Source organism: Bacillus rossius, chromosome 2 (genome assembly GCF_032445375.1).
Source record: "Bacillus rossius redtenbacheri isolate Brsri chromosome 2, Brsri_v3, whole genome shotgun sequence".
In the NCBI taxonomy this organism is placed as follows: Eukaryota; Metazoa; Arthropoda; class Insecta; order Phasmatodea; family Bacillidae; genus Bacillus; species Bacillus rossius.
In genome coordinates, this window is record NC_086331.1 from 95,026,157 (window position 1) to 95,045,523 (window position 19,367).

Consider the following 19,367-nt stretch of genomic DNA (forward strand, 5'->3'; position numbering starts at 1 on the left):
TGTAAATTGTGCTGTTTCTGACAATGTATCTCAAAAGATACAACTTATTAAATTCTTACCAAATGTGTAATTAATTTGTGTTTCAATGAAAATCAGATATTAATGGCCATTTGTAAACAAAAATTGTAAAAACTAATTTTTAAATTGCATTTTATAGTTTTGCCAAGAAAAGGGTTAACTATGATGGCTCAAATACGACAAAAACATTTGTGATTTAATACGTTCTAAATTTCTAGAAAATACAGCATCAATTGTTGTACCCAACCTGGTAGTAAGGGTATTAAGTTAATTGCACAAATCAATAACTCTTTTTCACACGAATAAATAAATTGTAGATACTTGAAATAAAATAAAATAAATATGGTAACATCAATCGTTAGCCGTTACAAACACTGAGGAGTAGACAAACACAAGCCGCGTTTCAAGAATTCCGTAGCATCACTGCTGCGTCATTTCTACCTCTCCCCTGCTGACTCCCCTTTCGGCCGTTACAACTAGCATATAGCATGCTACATTACGTACCTATCCCCCCCTTCGTCATCTTCCTTTTCAACCACTAGTGCATGCGTTGGAGTGGCGTCATTGTTGACGCACTCTCCTCCTCTACCAGTTCACCCACCACGTATCTAACTATACCCATCATGCTATCAGAATTTTCGTAACGCTCAAAAACTGTAGCACCCTCAGCAAAAAAGTTTTACTTAAATATTTTGGGAATAGTTACCTTGGCTGCAGCTTGACTACCTTACATTTTCCAACCCCGTTTCATATGTACGGTTACCTGACAGTGAATGCTTGTTTTATAAGACACTAATTTTATCTCAACACACGCGAGAATTTTCTGATAAGTCATACCACACTTCATAGCCAGCCCCTCATGTTTTGTATCATATTTGTTTCAGTTTAAATTTTTTAAACTATTTCAGTGGCTTATTTTTTTTGCCAGCATTAAAATATGTTAAATCCTGTTTTTCATTCAATATATTGTGTTTACTACTAAATCTCTCATTGGCAAAACTAGCATACTCTCCTCTTCACTTATGTATCAAAAGATGAAATTCCATAAATATTTTGTGAGTTCCGTGAAATACAGTATTCACTGACCATTTACATTTTCCAGTTTTCTACCATTTGTAACAAGAGCAACCCTGTGAGAGTTAACAAAATGCTATAAAATACCTTAAATCAGGTTTATCACGCTAATATCAAAACTAAATAAAAATTATCCCTAGCATAAGGTACAATCAACAGAGTCTGTGTCTCATATTTTCCCTAACATGTAAAATATTACCATAAGCTAACAACAAAGCTGTAGAAAATTATTGGATGTTTTAAAACAAAATCTTTCTCTACCTGCAAAATAGTCTACCTTCTATCATATAACCGAGCAAACACAGCCATTTAAACCTTTTTCTTTTATCACCATTTCATAGCACTAATGACTAGCCTTTCTCACTCTCACACTTCCCCTTAAATATGCAAGCTGACTTTCTTTTGACCATTTCCTCTTTACTTAGGAAGCCCCACATGTGTCAAACATTTTTAAATGCATTCTAACATGGGCTCAAATAATTAAAAATTAACTGTTCTCAAACAAAAAAAGAAAGATCACCCCTCTCATAAAATACACAGTACACTTTTTGAGCTATTTCCTGTAAAAACTAAAATATTTTGGTAAGTATCGTACTTTTCTATTTTTGAGAAAATTTTCAACAAACACCACCCACACATAATAAACTGAATGAAAAAATTGTTTTTTGAAACTCTGAATTATTTTCTCATTCATATAATTTATTTAAGACATAAGCAATAGAAGAAAAAAAATTATTTACCTCGTCCAAGTAAATGACAAACTAATGCCTGAGCAAGCAACATTTGGCCACTACGAAGCATACAGCCCCAGCCACAGTCTGTTGTAAAACTTGAGCCATTTAGCAGCGGAAACTCTCTTCTGTACGTGAGCCAAAGTCGACTATAAAAATCCACCTTGAATTCTTGTATACCTTCAGCTTCTGTACCAACTTCTCTTGAAACAGCAAAATTTCTGTCCTCTGTTAACTTATAGTGGTAACATCTGCCCAATAACCATACTGGTGAATTTTTAGAGAAATTAGTTTTTAGGTTTACAGTCCAACCTAAAACAAAAAAATTCACTTTATGTTGATATAAATATTTAATGAAAACAAAAACTACTGAATGACGAAGTAATTATTTAGCAGAATAGAATTAATTTTCATATAAATTTCACAGATACCATTACAATGTCTTTAAAACTAAAAAAATATTCATAAGATAATATTCAACCTAATCTAAATTTACAAGTAGGACCTACACAACTTAACTTAAATTTTCATTCACAAAATACTTACAAGGATTATTTGTTAAAAATATAAACTATGGATATAAAAACTAAATACACTTGCCTCAAACTGCTTATCACACATGAGGGATTATTCATATAAAATTATGTTGTTCTAGCTAAATGTAAGTTAAATAATTACCTCCTGTAATTTAGGCATAATAAATTTTTCTGCTATGCGCACTTTTTTTTTCATTGCACAGTTGACTCCCGATTATCCGGGTGCTGGTTATTTGGTTTGCGGGTTAACCGTGAAATATTTCACTTCCATAAACCATAAAAACAATAATAATTTTTGACTTAATTTTGTGACCTATTGATGTGACAAGAGCATTTTATGCTGTGATTTAAGATGAAAAATGCTGCCAAACATAGTGCATGCATATTTGGTAAGTGTTAGTATGCATCATGACCTTTGAAACTGCTAGAGCCATGCGCTCATGTGTTCCACGTGCCCTTGTGAAACGTGCTCAGGTTGGTGCCAGCACGGCACAGCTATTCCGTGACAGATGCAAACAATAACTGGCCTGCGTAGTTTCAAGGCAGCAGTCGAAACGCAGCAGTATTTTTTCTGTCACAATCTTTAGAGAGTAATGTCTAATAGTACACGCAAACAAGTTGTAGCATAGCAGGACAGTGCCTTCTCAAATTTTTCTTTAAGTTTTTATGAATAATATGTTTTAACAGTAATACAATATGAACGTTGTTTAAATAATTTTAAGGCATCATAACCTAACTGTGGTACATGTGGTAAATCATCGAAACTTACAGTTGGGTCATTCCATGTCAGTTCATCCAACAAAAATTGAAAATGTAACCATTGTTTTTTAATTCAGGGTGTCTACAGGCAACAGAAAAATTAATTTGGTGACTTTTTGGTGACCTTTTCAAGAAAAGTTGATACTTCGAATTACACGTTTCATTTTTAGGTAAAAAGTTTTCAGAAACGTTTCACATTATACCACACAGAAAAAAAGGAATATTTTTAATGCAACTTATTGACTATGTAATAACATACACTATTGAAAATAACGAAAAAGCAACAAAATATACTAAAAAATATTACACAGTTTTATGTGCTTACCTTTTAATAGTCCCGGGTGTTAGCAGTTGTTATACAAGACCACAATTTCAACACTGGTCAAAAAACACCGACAGTTAATATTTAAATTTGTAGGCCTATGTGTTTCTGCACTGTGGATATGGATAGAAACATAATTCATAATTTTAAGCCTGCTTTTTCAAAAAAGTTATCCTATCCTCCATGCTGGTCATTTCCTCCTTATGCATTTCTAACATCCTGCGTTTTGTAGCTTGCAGTTCCTTCAGTTCTGACTTGGCTTTCCTCTTTGCTTTTACTTCCTCATCTTTCTTCATGTTTTTCATCCTGAGTGCTTCCTGTCTCCTGGCAGATGCATTCCTTACAGAATGGATCATTTTTCTAGTGATTTGGACATTTTTAACTCCACCTTCTGAATGAACAGAATCATACACACATCTCTGTGCTATCAAAGAGGCTTCCGACAAGTTTTCTACCAGACATTCTCTGTTCACTGAAAACCCCCTCTCAACTGCAGCATTGCCATGAAACATAACTAAAATCTTCTTGCAAAACTGAATCAGGGCAGCATTGTCCACCTTCGCCATAGAAATTAATTCCAAAACAAGGGCATCCAATTTTTGAGACCTCCAATCATATGTCTCTATAGCATCTTTAACAGCTGCATTGTCACAAACAATCAAGTAATCTCGTTTGATGCAGTCTGCTACATGTGGAGCCATGTGTCCATTTGACACAAAAATGTCTAATGCAGTGGTAATGCGTGAGTTTCTTAATAGACTACTTCTGATGACTTCAGGCGATAAACAGGATGCTCCTTTAACAATTTTACTTTTGAGTGGAGACTTCACAGTAAACTTTGAAAATATATGTTGTAAGTAACACCTGAATTCATTTCTAAACAACACTACAACCTCTTTAAGGTCTTTGCATGCTGCTTTGGCACCAAATCCTATATCTATATTGCTCACAGCTTTCAAGACATCTGAATTGTATACATCAACATTTGTCAGCTGAACACCCGATTTGATGTCTTCTACCACATTTTTCTTCAAGATGCGAGTGCCAATGCCTATCAAGAGAGACAACGTATCTTGATAGAGCAGCGGAAATAAAGCATCATTGGACTGGAATTTCGTTAGAAAAGGCTCTAGCTGCAATGAAACTGATAGAAGAAATTCAAACTTTGCAAACAATAGCTTATCTTTCAAGGCTTCTTTCACTCTTACATAACACTGAGAATTCGGGGGATTTTTCTCTACTGCACTGACATATTTCACAAGTGATGGAAACATCTCAATGGCTCTTTGAAGTACTCTTGAATTTTCAACCCATCTAACTTGGCAGAACTTGAGTGGGAAAACTTCAGAAGCAGTCTTCAGAGTGTATTCAGCTCTTCTAACCGGAAAATCCCTGAACAGATAGTACACATATCGCAAAAATTCATGTATTTTCCATCCTACTGTAGTGTGTGCTGTTTTATAAGCCCCTTGCACAACATGTAAAGGGCATGTTCCAGTATCAAAAGGCTTTCCATTTCCATCCAGCTCGTTACCAATACTGTCTTGCAAGTCACGTAAAAACTTTAAGTTCACGTTAGGCCCATCAACAGATACTTGCAAAATGTGATTTAGGGGCAAACCTAGATTGGCCATAGTAGTTGTGAAAGTTTCCAACAAATCTTTTGCTGTTGCTCGTTGAAGAAATGTTGATGTCAGGTACTTGGTCACAACTGCATTGCAATCTTCATCCCAGAAACGTACAATCAGATCCATTTGACCTTTCTGACTAATTTTATTTAAACTTTCGAGGGAAATAGCAAAAAAATTTGCATTTTTTACTTCATCTACAAGTTTACTTTGAAAATAAGGTCCAAGACCATAAGTAATAACATAGGACAATTTGTCCTTTTGCATCATGAAATTTTTTGCAATCAAACTATCGGGGAACATGTACGGAAACAGTTCAGAACTTGATCCTGAGCCACGTGAAGACCCATGAGTAACTACTTTATTTAAAGCCCAAACAATTTCTGCCTTTGCTACGTCATCCTTCAAAATGAAATTGCCTAGGCCTATGCCAGAAGTACCTGCACATTCAGTTCTTTTAGTATCACTATTAGTTGTTCCGCTAGAACAGTCATTCTGTGTTTCAGTGTTCATTGGTGAAGTGCCTGTTGCCAACACAGATGGAGCATCATTTTTCTTAGAAAATTGCAGTAATGTTTGCTTAACTTTAGAGATTTACAGGAGTTTCTGAACATGTTTTTTCCCCTTTTCATGAACTTTAACACAGTATACACCACCATGGGAAATACCAAAGTTGCTTCTACAAATAGTGCAATAAGCTTTGTATTGTGACTTTTCTACAGGCCTAAGCCAAGACGTCCAATTTCCTTCTATTGCGCAAGGCATTTTGAACCACTGATCTTGGAAACTGCACTTTCCAGGCATTTCTTTTATATTTCACACATATAAATACATAAACACGTGAAGAAGTGTCAATCAGAATTTCCAGAACTTAAGTAAATAATTAACTGTAACTTTTTGTTACAACAAACTCTTCCATGTTCCTAAATGGCACATGATACATAAAAGCCAAGAAATATTTTGCACCAATTACAGAAAACACCTTTTGGCCGATCTATATTTAGTACCACGTGCTAAAACGTTGCAGTGGCGATTAATTAGAAAAGCACACATCGATTTACTGGTAAATAACGCACGGAACGTTTTTACTATAAACTCAGTTAACTGGCACACAAACGAAAACGTTTTCTTTCCGGTTTTATATTCACAAGAATTACAACTACATGACGTTATAATTAGTAAAATCCACGCCACTTTACACAACACAAGTCGGCAGCCATTACAAATCTACGTACAAATCCAAACATCCGTGTTTCGAAGACAAAGGAAACAGCAAACAGGAAAGCACTATCGATTAGAAGATATCAACGTCTGCTTCCGCGAGACTATCGATGCGCATATGTCGATTTCTACACCCGCAAACTATCGATTTGTATCGAAACGTTACGTACGACGGGTAAATAAACATTAATCCGTGACTTCCACAACAATTGCGCCACTTTTTCGGTACTTCCGTGACCAGCGCTTCATTTTAGTTACTTTTTGGTAACTTCCGTGACTTCCGTGACCTGTAGACACCCTGTAATTTTGATAAAAATTGGTTAATTTGTTTGGTGACATAAAGCTAACTTAAAAACCAAAATTTCAGATTTTTATCTCAAATACTTCCTGAGAAAACGAAGGTTTCGTTGTGACCATTTTTGGCCTAAAACAGGTTGTAATGACAGCATAAATTGGTCAGTATCTGTGTTTCCTTGCTTTGTATTTCACTGTAATACCAATATTTCAGAATAAGAACACTTTTCATTATGTAAAATTCTCTAGAGAATTCAAATTTTGCCACCAAATTGCTATATCTACAATGGTTTGTAAGTTATAACAGAATTATTAACATGACTGATGTTTCATGTATCATCTGCATCCTTTATTACAAAATAGACTGTATCTCAAAAGGCAGACCTCACAAAAAAATGAGCTTGGTACTATGTGAAAGAGAAGGAAATTTCCTTTAAGATACATTAAAAAAAATAGTGGCTTTCTGCTGACAACATGTTATGTACTCGATAATCGCTTACTAATGCTATATGTACACACAAAAAAATTCCCTACTTACACAAATCTATTGCCAATGAATTAGAATCTACAGACACAATCCTTCAATTTTTGCAATTAGCAAACTGCATTGCTTTTCTGATAAAGCTGCCATTCTATATCACACTTGCACAAGTCTTCTTTCAAAAAATTGTAAGTTCTGCAAGAGCTGCTTGTTGATGGTGCCTGCAAGATGCTGAGTATGTGTGCAAAAGGAACCCAGCACACATCGTCTCGAGGTGAAGGCCAGTAAAAGGAAGCACTTGGACCGGCAGGGTGCATGAAGGTTACTTGAGCATCTTCTTCTGACCTATCAATGTTGTTTACAACACCAACAAACCATTTTTTGTCATACACACAAGACACATAGCAACCAGTATACAGTTTTTATATTGTACCACCAGGATCTTTGCTAGCTGCTGTAGCGAAATTGAAAACTAAGGAATATGCATTATCCTGACTTGTTTTCTTCATTCCTATTTCATACTGGGATATTGGTGAAGCATTGTGAAACACTCTTGTCCCTGGGATTGTCTTTGCCATAGTATACCGTTGCTGTAGAGTCGAACAAACGTGATCCACATCATTCTTGTCAATGTAATGAAAGATAATACCTGTTATGTGTTCATTGCAGTAGGCAAACATCTTAGACACTGATGTAATTAGGTCTTGGAATGGTCCTTGAAAACTAGCTTTTGATGCCAGTCGCTTAACAGTTTCCCCAATTCCATCGCAAGATGATTTGCCATGGCTTGTGGCAAAGAATGACCAAGAAGCTGTGAGCTGAAAATCTTGTGTGTGGTGGCACAAATTGAGGATATTCTTGCAGTTCTTGTACTGAGCAGCACAACCATCACTGAAATAATGTATGTGTTTTACATGAGGCAGGTGTCTTTTAACATATGTGACTATTTCTGACTGTGTTTTATACACCATGGAAACATCATGATCCAAATCATTTGACAAAAAACAATGACTGCTTGTTTTCAAATTAACATTGTCTGAATTTTTGTAGTAAATGACTACTGGATGAACTGTACATTGACTATTGGTCCAATGGTATCCTTGTGCTTCATTTTGGATAACAAAGGAAAAAATTTCACTGAAATCTAATAAAGCTATAACTTCTCTTTTACTTATTTTCTCTTTCAGCTGCTTGAGGTAGTCTGATTGCTTCTTTGTGGTATATAATAAAGTATGAGGAGTTCCATTTTTTGTACTAAAATTTCCATAAAGTCTTCTACACTTGAGGTAAGGGTTTGTAATTGTGTTCGGTCTGTACTGACCCACTGTTGATATTCAATCACATCAACAGGATCACAGTCTAAAGTATGATATAGATGCTGCTTTAGAGTATCTGGAGAAGGACATTGCTCACATTGTCTTAGCATACAGGCAGGATTTAAAATGTCACATACAAGATACAAAATAAGTGAACTATACTTTTCACCTACACCAAGACAGTGAAGAAGTAATTCAACATTTTGGTGTATAGTGCACACACAGATGGAATGGGTTCCAGAACTTCCAGCTAAAACGCACCATTTAGGACGCAACGTACAAAATTTTGAAAACCCTACCTTGAGAGATAGATATTTTGCCTTAAAAGAACAATATAGCTCATGCAAGTTGCATAGCAAAAGTCTTTTCTGTTTGTAAACATTTTTGAATATACTAACTTTATCTTTCATTCCTGGCATTTCCCTGGAAAACTCATCATCTTGATAGAAATCTTGAATGACCTGCACAGTTTCTACATGTAACTTCTTCCCACCTGTGAGATGAACTAATGCGCAGATTTCTTTTTCCAGTGTAAGTTGTCTTGCTTGTCTTACCATGTACTCAGAAACACCAAATTCTTGTGCTTCCTTCTGTCTGGACCATGATTGAGGGATAAGGGTACGAATTTGTAATTTTCTTTGTCTATTCATTGTGGGCAGCTTTTGCTTTATTAAAGTTACCAAACGGTCCAAATCGGCAGCCTTTTGTTCCACTTCATGCCTCTGTAATTCTGTACTTTCACTAGTTGATGTGGCTGGAAGCTGTACATCTAATACTTTAGATATTTTGTCTGCTACAGCTGATGATACCTATTGTACTTTACGTTTCCCATATTTTTCTTTTGCATGTTGTGGTACAGCATGCAGTTTTATTGGTGACTGTTGAAAATATTCCAAACTTTTGTCAAGTAAGCTACGGGTTTCTTCTTTTGATGCTTGAATCTCTAAACCCTCTGCAACGTCACTTTCAGATGATTCTGAAGATACCTGTGCACCTACTTCTTGAATATTATACAACCTATTCCTACAGGAGGAGCATAATTTTTCACCAGGAATTAAATTAAGTTCCTTGTCTGCTGCTTTTCTGTAGCCCTATAAAGAGATTGTGCAAAGAACGCTTAACTGGAACACTATGCACTTTCATAGGATCACAACATAATGTCTGAAACATTTCATACTTCTTAATATAAAACAATTCGTGATGAAAACAAATGGTGTGAAGATTATGTTTAGAAATACCTGTTCTCAGCACAAGAAGAGTTTGAATATCTTTGGAAAGTGATTCCAATCTTTTGATTCCCTTTGTTTTAATATAACACTCTTTATGACATTCTTCATGCATATCATTCCCAACAGAACAGAATTCTAGTTTAGTAGTACTGGTAGCCATGTAGTTCTCATCCAACTTATAATGAACTAAGACTTTCCACTAACATTATACACAGGCAGCGCAATAAGACTGGCCTACACAGTGTAGTCTGCATGGTGGCAGACACACGCCTTATCTCTAAACCCACCCCCCCACCCCACCCCGTTAACTTTATTGCTTTCCTCCCCTCTGCCCCTATGTTCATGGGCCACTATACTGCATTTGCTGTGACAGCCCAGATATTAGGCCTATCTCTCAACTGCCTCTGAGGAAGCAGAAAAAAAAAAAACCAATGCCAAGGGGAACAGAGCAAGTATCAAAGAACCCCTCTCTTATAGCTAGCAGGCAGACTCCATGCAGAAATGACATATGTACAGTCACATGACATGGCTCTGCAGATAACACAGGGAGATAACACAGGGAAGGTAATTAGAGGCTTTGAAATTTGCACAAAATCCTTGTGTAATATGCGGAAAATATGGGACATACACAATCCTTATATTCGATCCTCTTTGCTTCCATCTTCTGGCTGCCTTTTGTTAGGGGCCCCATTTACATCACCAAGTCATTTTCATTTTGTTTTTCAACACTCCAGCAGAAAGCCACTATTTTTTTTAATGTATCTTATAGAAAATTTCCTCCTCTTTCACATAGTACCAAGCTCATTTTTTGTGAGGTCTGCCTTTTGAGATACAGTCTATTTTGTAATAAAGGATGCAGATGATACATACATGAAACATCAGTCATGTTAATAATTCTGTTATAACTTACAAACCATTGTAGATATAGCAATTTGGTGGCAAAATTTGAATTCTCTAGAGAATTTTACATAAGGAAAAGTGTTCTTATTCTGAAATATTGGTATTACAGTGAAATACAAAGCAAGGAAACACAGATACTGACCAATTTATGCTGTCATTACAACCTGTTTTAAACCAAAAATGGTCACAAAGGAACCTTCGATTTCTCAGGAAGTATTTGAGATAAAAATCTAAAATTTTGGATTTTAAGTGGCCTTTTGTCACCTAACAATTGAACCAATTTTTATTAAAATCAAAAAAACATGGGGTACATGCCCTCGATGAACTGACATGAAATGACCCAATTGATCTTTTCAAATAACTTTGAAAAACTGCAAGTATTTTGCTACGTAACTTGATACCTGTCATGTAGCGACAGGTTCTAATAATAAATAAATAAATAAATAAATAAATAAAGTCCCTGGTATTACTGAGACAAACTGTTTGCAAGCACAGTAGGGACTCAAGCATAACCGCACCCGTGTTACTGCACAAGCGAATGTTAAAACATATATTACATTTCAAGTTCTTGAAATATTGACACAAATCCACAGAACTAGAAATAAAACAAGGAACTGAATAAATACATTTTATGGTGTTTAACTTTTTTTGGAAAATATGTAGAGTAGCGGTATATGCGAAAAAAAATGCTAAAAATCCGAAAATACTTTTATTCTATGCTCTTTCACTTCCTCTTTTCAAATCAACTGGCGGAGATAAGAAATTCCAAATACTTTAGGAGATATCGAATTTTTTAAATTAGCAATACAACACCTGTACAACCATTTGAACGACGCCATTTTTGTTATTATGCAGTGTGTTCGTGAATGCGTAATAATTAAAATGGTCCATTAGGTCAGGTCAGTTACATTAGGGCCATTCCATGCACACGGGTGTGACATTTGAATGATATTTTTCAAGAAAAAACAATATTTGTATGTATTATATATAACTAAATGTGTTCCAGGCATATATGCACAAACACTGCAGTTAATGGGCTAATTTACTGCATTTTCATTTGTTAAAAAAATTTATACAATTTTTTTTTACAAGCATCTGTATTTATGTTACGGGTGTGACATATTTTGGACACCACAGTACAAAATTACATGTTTATGTTGAATTCTCTGTGAAATCTGAAAGGACTTTTTCCAAATCTAACCATATATGGCCAATGAAATGAACGTAGATAATTATTCCTGTGCCAATTTGTATGAAGATGTTCCTTTCTTTTTACAATAAATTATATTGTGTCGTTACGGGTGTGACATCATATGTTACGGGTGTGACATCATCTGTTACAGGTGTGAGACTGTACATCAACATGGCTGTCACTTTTGTAGACAGATTTGAATTACACTAAATCACTTACGTCATACCAACTTCTTATATTAAACATTGTACATAATACTATGTAACAAATTTACAACAATTTTTAATGCAAAACACTTCTAGCCTATTTTAGTATGGTGTAAAATGTATACAAGAAAAAGTCAAACTCTAACTTTATACAGGATTTTAAGAAACTACATTATCTCACACTAGTATAGGCTAAGACTTAAACAATTTTTTTAAATTTCACTCCAGATTTGCATCTTAACAAACATGTTACGGTTAAATGACGTCAATATCCTTTTGAAATTCATAGTACACTCTGTTACCGACTACCTTCAATACTGGTTCTGGAAGATACTTCAAAATTTGTTTGATAAAAACAAAAAACTTGTCTTTTTCATTAATTTTGAATATTCTTTTATTGTCTTTATCATGAAGTTTTAAAAAGAGTACCTCAACTTCCTCACCATCAGGCTTACTTTGGCACATCCCTACAAATTTGTATGTTCTCTTCTTTCCCTCATATTCTACTAAAACACATTGTCCTGGTTTGAGATGATTTGTTGAAACTGAAAGGATGGGTTCATCGTCACTGAAATCACTTGATTCAGTTTCTGCATAAATGTCATTGTATGATACTTTTTCCTTCGTCATGCTGCATTTCTCTAACGTGGAGAAAGATGTGCGGCTCACTAAGAGACAGAACTTGTTGTTCAATGTTTTGACTGAAGTCCAGGTACAGCATTTGCATTGTTCCATCGGTCCATTAGCATCCCTTTGAATTTGTGATTTTCTTCCATGTTTACAAAAATGCATTTTATTCCTGAAATGATTTCCGAAGCACAATTGAAAAACTCTTTCGCATTAATAAACCATCCTATGGCGGGACTTCACCTCATTCCACACTTTATATTTGACCATTCCTCCTACACCATCCACTGCCCCTTTGCCATGAAAAAAAATGCAAAAAAAATGCCACTCCCCAATGAGCCCAAAATCAATCATCTAAGAAGAAACATAAATTAAATAAATTGTATCTTTTTTTCTCTTTCAACTCCTTCCTGTGCTTCCTCTGGCGTTCCGAATCCTTCAAACGTTTTAATTTAAATTGTCTTCTGTTATTAGGCCTACACAAGATATCCATATTTTTCTTTCGTCTTGTCTTATCTCGCTCTTGTTCTTTACTTAGGTGCTCCTTTCATTTATCTGGATTAGCTTTCAATCTCTCTCTCCACTTACGTACATGTTCTTTGCTGTCCTGTACCTTCATCTGTAAAAAGTAATAATAAATATACATGCAAACTTAAAATTCACAGCTACTATACATGGCTAATAAAACAAATCTAATTGTTACCTGTAGTCCTGACACATTCTAAAATGATTTACTCTTAAAAGCATGCTTTAATACCTTAAAATAAAATAAAATTTTATATTTGTGTTACGGGTGTGACACTTTTTAATATTAATCTTTACTTAATTAATCAAAATATAGCCAGTAAAGGGATGGTCACATTAAACATTGTCATATATAACCTTTCATTCACATAATGAAAACATGTTCAGTTCTTTATTTGGCCAAGCATGTCAACTTTTATCAAATTTTTGTTACGGGTGTGACAGATATGTATACAGTTACTAAATAACCAAATTCATGACAGATTAACTTACCTACAGGATGGATATGTTGATGTTTCTTTACTGCAAGGTTAGCACTGTAAACACTACCTAGTGAATGTTACAAACAACCTTTTTGGATGGAAGATTTAAGCATGCCAACTTAACATATCTCTACAAAAATTTTCTCTCTGTGTACATGGTTTCCTTTAACGTTTTAATATAATAACCTAAAAACAAACAATTGTTACTTCTGTAACAAAAATGTTAAATACAATACTTAAGTATCCTAAACAAACCACAAAAAGTGCTATACAATAATTTTTAATTTTTTGAAGATTTGTCCAGTTTCGCATGGAATGGCCCATTATTAATACTTTCAAACTAAGCGGACATAAAAAATAATGTGAATTAATTTTAATGGCTGTTTAGTTTTAAAATATTTATAATGTAACTGACCTGACCAAACAAACCCTGACAAAGGATGATCAGTAGGAACTAAAATGGTCCATTAGGTCAGGTCAGTTACATTATGAATACTTTCAAACTAAGCGTACATTAAAAATAATATGATTTAATTTAAATGGTTCTTTAGTTTTAAAGTATTTATAATGTAACTGACCTGACCTAACAAACCCGGACAAATGATGAACATTAACAACTCACGTAAATTTTTTTTGTTACTTATTACTTGCGCAACAATATCCAAATAAAAAATAAGACTTTAAAATTAGAAACGTTAAAAGCCCACCTAAGTTGGAGGCGGGTACATTTCCTTTGCCATTAGAAGGAAATTATGTAGTCGTTCACCTACGTCGCGATACCTCCGACGGAACATAAATAAATAAATGAATAATCACGTATTGGTTCATTTGAACACTGGCCAATCACGGAACTGTCACGTGACAACATTGTCCAATAAGAAACATAATAGATACTCGTAAACAAGAAACAATGGTAATTGCAGCATGAATACGCAGGTATTGTGATGAAAATTAAAAAATTCTATATCTCCTAAAGTATTTGGAATTTCTTATCTCCGCTGGTTGATTTGAAAAGAGAAGTGAAAGAGCATAGAATAAATGTAATTTCGGATTTTTAGCATTTTTTTTCACATATACCGCGACTCTACATATTTACCCTTTTTTTAATTAATTTCAATTCATCTGAAGAAGACTGCTGTGATTGGGCACATTCCCAGTGGCAAGCAGCCACCCTAATATCCTCTCACTCTTCGTCTGAATTGCTCCTTGCCATCACACACTCCTCAGCCAAGACATTCCTTCCCCCATAAAGTTTTTACCCCTTCCTTCTCCCCTTACAAACTATCCTGGAGTTCCCCTTCACTACTTCTAGCCAAAGATCTCTCTCCCCCCCCCCCCCCCAAAAAAAAAAACACCCTGCACTAGGCTCTACTACACCATTTTCTTCATCAGCTCTGTTGGACTATTAGGTGAGTCTAGTTCCAGTGTGCCACACTAAAAAAAAGGCAAATACCCAAAAATAGATTTATTTAGTTCCCTATTTTATTTCTAATTATAATATTGAGGTGCATTCAGATGTTTTCAAGAACTTCACATGTAATTAACAATTTTAAGTCTGCCTGTGCAGCATTGCAGCCGCCGCCATAGTTGAGTCCTGGTAAATTTTTAATACTATTACAACCACATGCTAAAAATTATATTTTACGATTAAAAGATGGTGTAATATTATTGTAAACATTACCTGTAATGTAAATGTACTAAGTGACATAACTTCGTTTTGTGCTTTAATAGCGTAGCTGAGACTGCATTCAACGAGACATTGGCCTGATTATTGTTGCCGCCCTACTGTTTACTTGATGCTAGCTGCAACATGATCCTATGGTTTACCGGAGATCCTTAGGAATACAGGGTAGTCAAGTCTGTTTTCTTAAAGACAAGGATGTTTAAAGTAATTATGTTATAGCCAAAGCCAAGACTGTTTTACACCCTAATTAGGCACAAATGGGGTGGAAAACAGATTATGGCTGAAAACAGGGCCAGAGCCAAGACTGTTTTCCACCCTAATTAGGCACAATTAAGGTGTAAAACAGATTAGGGCTGAAAACAGTCTTGGCCCTGCCCTTAATGTACTTTCATTAAACATCCCTGTCTTTTATAAAAACAGCCTCAGCTACACTGTAATACTAAAGGCCCTGTTACAATAGGATGGTGCCAGCGGTTAATGTGATACTTCCAGTGTAGTGCCGGTCCATAGATGCCGGTGCTTAGACTGTGAGCCTATTCCACGTCCTAATATAGGTGGCAGGGTGATCATTTTTATTTACAAGCTTTGTCCCAATAAATAACAAATTAAAGGTAGAAAACCGCAATTTGAGAACACTATGCACACTTTCACTATGATCTCACACTATTCTATATCATGAGCTTTTAATATTCAATAAACATAGTCTATTTTCAATTTCCCAAATTATCTAATGAATATTTTGATTGTTGGTAAATCTGTATTGTACGGATTAGCGCCAAAAAAAATCGTACAAATATGAAATAACTTTCATTATATGCTATCTTACGTCCTCTTTTCAGAACCGCCTGCGGAGATAAAAAATTCCAATTACTTTTGGATATATCGAATTTTTTAACATTCATTTTTTGGCGATTTTTTTAAAAAACATTTTTAAAAATCCGAAAATACCTTTATTCTGTGCTCTTTAACTTCCTCTTTTCATTAAACCCGGCGGAGATCAGAAATTCCAAATACTTTAGGAGATATGGAATTTTTTAATTTTCATGATGTGCACTCATGCGGCGTTGAGCGGGAAGCCTACGATTCACACATCCTTCTGGACATACCCGAATACTCACTTTGGCAAGCCTTCTTTTCTTAAAATTAGCAAGAAGTAATTAAAAATACTTTAAAACACTGTGGATGGTTGGTTATATTAGGTAAGTATAGCTACATTAAAAAAACTGTAAAATCATTTTATGGTTGCTTAGCAAATAACTTTTTAATATGTAGCTATCCAGCGCTAGGAAACCGTTTACATGATTTCACAGTATTTTTAATGTAGCTATCCTAACCAAATCAACCATCCACATTGTTTTGAAGTATTTATAATGTAGCTAACATAACCTAATTGACCATTAGTTTTCATGAGTTGCATATTTATTTACAATAAACAAAAAAAAAAAACCGAAGATGCACGATCGGGCGTTTGCCTCTCGTCTGTTGAAAGAAGGCTTGCCAACGTGAGTATTCGGGTATGTCCAGAAAGATGAGTGAATCGTAGGCTTCCCGCGTTCACCATTGTTGCTTGTTTACAAGTATGATTTTTTTTTTTTTTTTTCGCGACGTAGTTGAACGACTACATCACGTAAAATGAAAATTACGTGAGTTCCTACTGTTCATCCTTTTTCCGGGTTTGTTAGGTCAGGTCAGCTACATTATAAATACTTTAAAACTAAACAACCATTAAAATTAATTTTTATTATTTTTAATGTCCGTTCAGTTTCAAAGTATTTATACTGTAGCTGACCTGACCTAATCTACCTTTGTCCCGTTTTGTTAGGTCAGTTACATTATAAATACTTAAAACTATACAAGTAAAATTAATTGATATTATTTTTAATTTCCGTTTATTTTGAAGTATTTATCATGTAACTAACCTTACTTAATGGAAAATTTCTGTTATTTAGGCATTCACGCACACACGGCAAAATATAAAATGGCGTCTGTTGAATGATTACATAGGGCTTGTATTGCAAAATAAGAACGGCGATATCTCCAAAAGTAATTGGAATTTTTAATCTCCGCAGGCGGTTTTGAAAAGAGGACGTAAAAGAGCATATAATGAAAGTTATTTTATATTTGTACGATTTTTTTTGGCGCTAATCCGTACAATACAGATTTACCTGATTGTTTTGTAAATAGCAGCTTTCATAACAGTGCACCACTGTTACCGAATTGAGGCACATATTATACATTTATGAGATTGTTTCAATGCTTCAATGTTTCAATATGTAGTCTTATAAACCACCAATATTAAATATATAAGTATAAAATTTTAAATGAACACATGCATAAAAGCCAATGTTTGTTTATATTAAAAAACAAATCTTCAGCCAGTGCAAGTTTATGACTAAGCATATTTAAATTTTTTGATTTCATAGTATTTATATTATGTAACCCCAAACTCAGTTTGTGTCTTTGTAAACATTAGGTTTAGCGTACGTCATTCGTGATGTTACATTTAAGTGGCCAATTACACGCACCCTGCTGGCCTGCTGACGGCCGCTAACAGCTGTCTGACGGGCCCAAGGATTAAAGTTGGCAGTTGGGACTGTAGAGTCTCAGCTCATAGCGTCACGACAGGCCAGAGTGATGTCACGCCCAATCAGCTCCCAAAATTGGAAGCAGCACATAGTGTCACATCCTAGCATCAACCTATTGTAGTAAGGTAGGGCCTTGAGGATCTCTAGAAAACTACAGGATCATGTAGCAGCTAGTATTAAGTAAACAGAAGGGCAGCAACAAGCCCATCTCTAATGGATAACAGTCTCTGCTATGCTATTAAAGCACAAAACCAATTAACATCACATGTACATTACAGGTAATATTTACAATAACTTTACACCATTCTTTTACCAAAAAATATCAAACATTTACCTGGACTCCAGTAATTAGTGGTGGCCTAGTACTTACATGTGAACATGTAAATTACAAGTTCTAGGAAATATCTGATAATGCTCTGATATTAGAAATAAAATAAGGAACTAATTTAATCCATTAGCGGGTGATTGCCTTTTTTCTTTAAATCGGCGCCTTTAAACTAGAAAATTACCGGCTATTAATATATCTCATAATCGAATCCTCACTTCCCCTTTACCCACCTAGCTGCTCTCCTCGGCATGCCCTGTGCCCACTGCACAATTACCCAAAATATTTTAATTACGTTACCATAACTGAATCATTCTGTGTGTCTACCAGACTTTTACATTATTTTTTTACAAACAAAAATTATGCATGCAACAAAGTAATCATCACAGAGCATTCGAAGACCTGATGGAGCTGTCATCTTACCGTACTTGACATTATTCCACATTGATAACAGCTTAGTTTTAACTTTGCTTTCTTCCAAATTATCGTTATCTTCTTTTTGAAGGGAGGAAGCCTTACGTTGCCTTCCATTAGGTTTTACTTTACCAACGGATGAATGTGAGAAATCTTTATTAAATTCGTCAGAGTTCATGCCGAATTAAAAAAAATAATTCAGCCATATTCTATCATTTCAACAACAGAACATTTTCAGTCTAGTTTGCATAGCAACCCAGCTTTACGTTGGTAAACAGCAGTCAAATCCATTATTTTGAACAATCCCACTTAACGTTCCACATAATGCAAAGAGAATAGAGGATAGCTATTGTTCACAAGAATGAAAGAAAATATTGTAGTATAACAATATCGGAAAATCAAATCCTTAGCATGGCAAATGCTGGAGTAACCTCACTGCAGCGAACCTAGCAGCTCGGCCTGTACAACACCCGCAAAATTCAAATTTATTTGTAATATAAAGGACGTTCTCAGCACAGATTTTCTCTCGTCTTTTAAAAACTTGATTTCATCGCGAAATAAATTTGCTGTCCATATATTTGTATTAAAACTGTGTATTCATAATCAAAACATTTTTTCACAATCTAAAAAAAAATATTGACTTAAAAATTTGAAAAAATGAACTAACTTTAAACATGAGAACAAAAGGACAAATATCATACAACTTTTAACAATGAAACATACTTAATTTTCTTCAAGAAAATATGTGAATACATAATTTCGTAAATAATTCCATGAGATATGAGAAAAATCATTAATTTCTTGGAATAGGTGCTCAT

General features: G+C 34.8%; 1 protein-coding gene across 4 annotated transcripts in view; it reads right to left on the reverse strand.

Moving 5' to 3' along the window:
* The window catches only part of LOC134529484 (cysteine protease ATG4D), a 95,029-nt gene extending 76,014 nt beyond the window's left edge, over window positions 1-19,015 (reverse strand). For 3 of the 4 annotated variants that reach the window (XR_010074610.1, XR_010074611.1, XM_063363618.1), the window contains exons 1-2: window positions 18,559-19,015; window positions 1,833-2,135 (exon numbers count right to left, since the gene is read on the reverse strand). Coding sequence is in view for 2 of the 4 variants with exons in the window: in XM_063363618.1 (XP_063219688.1) it covers window positions 1,833-2,135; window positions 18,559-18,727 (472 nt within the window). In the remaining 2 variants the exon portion in view is untranslated. The remainder of the gene's footprint in view (window positions 1-1,832; window positions 2,136-18,558) is intronic. The other variant, XM_063363619.1, reaches the window with a different exon arrangement.
* Between the last annotated feature and the right edge of the window lie 352 nt (window positions 19,016-19,367).